General features: G+C 37.7%; 2 protein-coding genes across 2 annotated transcripts in view; one reads left to right on the top strand and one right to left on the bottom strand.

Annotated features, from left to right (window-relative positions):
* Positions 1-1,736, top strand: part of LOC118740722 (alpha-tocopherol transfer protein-like) — a 61,798-nt gene that overhangs the window by 1,753 nt on the left and 58,309 nt on the right. The window lies entirely within an intron of this gene.
* Positions 136-1,736, bottom strand: part of LOC118740728 (clavesin-2) — a 9,804-nt gene continuing 8,203 nt past the window's right edge. Inside the window, exons 4-5 of the mRNA XM_036472377.1 lie at positions 1,323-1,736; positions 136-473 (exon numbers count right to left, since the gene is read on the bottom strand). The exon at positions 1,323-1,736 is cut by the window's right edge and continues 41 nt beyond it. Coding sequence (XP_036328270.1) covers positions 291-473; positions 1,323-1,736 — 597 coding nt within the window. The 3' untranslated portion in view covers positions 136-290. The remainder of the gene's footprint in view (positions 474-1,322) is intronic.

The following is a 1,736-nucleotide window of genomic DNA, read 5'->3' as shown; positions in this document are numbered from 1 at the left end:
TGGACAATGATTTGTTTGCATTTCTTCATTTATTAGCACTAAAATAAACTAGAAATAAAAAATGTTGTTTAAATGCTTACGAACTAGGTGAAAGACGCGGTAGTGTATGTATGTAAAATTGTCTTTTAATTCTTGGGTCTTTTTTTGTTTTGTAAAAAAACTACACAGTATATTGTGCTTTCTTTTTTGTTCTTCAAGCGTTCAAGTAAATGGGCTTTTCAATTAGAGAGAAGGAATGTACAGCCTTTGGTTGTAGCAATTTGTTGGTTGCCAAGCGTGTTGTGATGCATTTACCATTGCGCTGGACCCAACTCGGACCACTCTCGCACGAAATCGGCATGCTTTTCGACTGCTGGGAACCAATCGGCACCGCCATAATCGATTTTGGGCTGTGTGCCTTTGTAGTTTTCGGGCAGGATTTCGGGTGAGAGGAATTTCTGCAGGGACTTCATGTCGCCGCCGTGGAAGTGCATCTGGAAAATAAAAGTCAAATTGAAGATATACTGGTTTAAAAAATAAAACAAGAATTACAAAAAAATAAAATAAAATAATTGAAATGAATTAATTGAAGGATAAAGATGATTCCGTACAATCCAATATGTCTACAGCTTTTATTAGACTCATGTTTTTTCAATATTGGTTGACGGCTTAAAACGGAAGTCCAACAAAAAAATTCGGAAACGCTTGGTGGCTGCTAAGAGCGCCCTGAAGTATGCAAAAGTATTTGATGTTTCCTGGCTACCGCTTAATCCGTTTCCTGTCGGGCTTATTGACTTCTGTCAGAGAGCGTTATGAATAAACGTTAACTCTTCAACAGCTGTGAAATTTCAGTGCCACATAATGCAAAAGCCACAAAGTACTGCTACTTCGGCAGTGCGATGTTGGTAATTGTAATGATAATAATGATGGCAATGACAACAGTGATGGTAAAGGTAATGGTAATGTTAATGGTATCCGTATCAGTAATGTTGATGGTAACGGCAACGGTATTAGTAGTGGAAATGGCAATGATAACGGGTAATGGCGAAGGTAATGGTATTGGTAATGGCAATGGTAACGGTAATGGTAATTAAAAAAATGGCAATGGTTACAATAAAACTAATAACTATTTATTTTAATGGTGCTGGTTATTGTAATAGTAATGGGGTACTGGAAAGGGTTATTGTTATAGTAATGGTAATTGTGCTGGTAATATAAGCGGTAGTGGTACTTGTAATTGAAGTTGTAATGATAATGATGAAGTTAATTGTACTGGTGATGGCAAAAGCAATTGTAATACTACTATTAAATTTGAGATTACGAAAATTGTAATGGCAACTCACCCTCTTATTGAGCTTCTCGCGTACGAATGGCTTGAAAAGTGCCCACACCATTTTAAAAATGAATGGCTGCTTAACAAAATGTACTTCTTTCATGCGCAACGGCATCGCATCCTGTATGAAGGTGAGCAAACGTTTCGAGAAACTTGGTGTTAACGCTTTAACCTGCTTCATTGAGAGGCCATCAAAGTCCATTACACAAACAACGCCACGCACTTGTGTTTCTGGTTCCAATTGTGCGGCAATATGTATCATATATAACATACGAAAGACATCATCTGAAGGCACGGAATTGGGATCCCACAGTTCACCGCAATTCACAATCAAAATACGACGTCCCAGTTGATCGCAATTTTTTAGAACATTCACAATGCCATATTGTATGAATTTATCTTTGAGCTGTTCGATGACTAGGCC

Source organism: Rhagoletis pomonella, unplaced genomic scaffold, assembly GCF_013731165.1.
Source record: "Rhagoletis pomonella isolate Grant_MI unplaced genomic scaffold, Rhpom_1.0 Rhpom_scaffold_00006, whole genome shotgun sequence".
NCBI classification, from domain to species: Eukaryota; Metazoa; Arthropoda; class Insecta; order Diptera; family Tephritidae; genus Rhagoletis; species Rhagoletis pomonella.
Note: the sequence above shows the minus strand (reverse complement) of the source record. Positions and strands in the feature narration are given on the sequence as shown.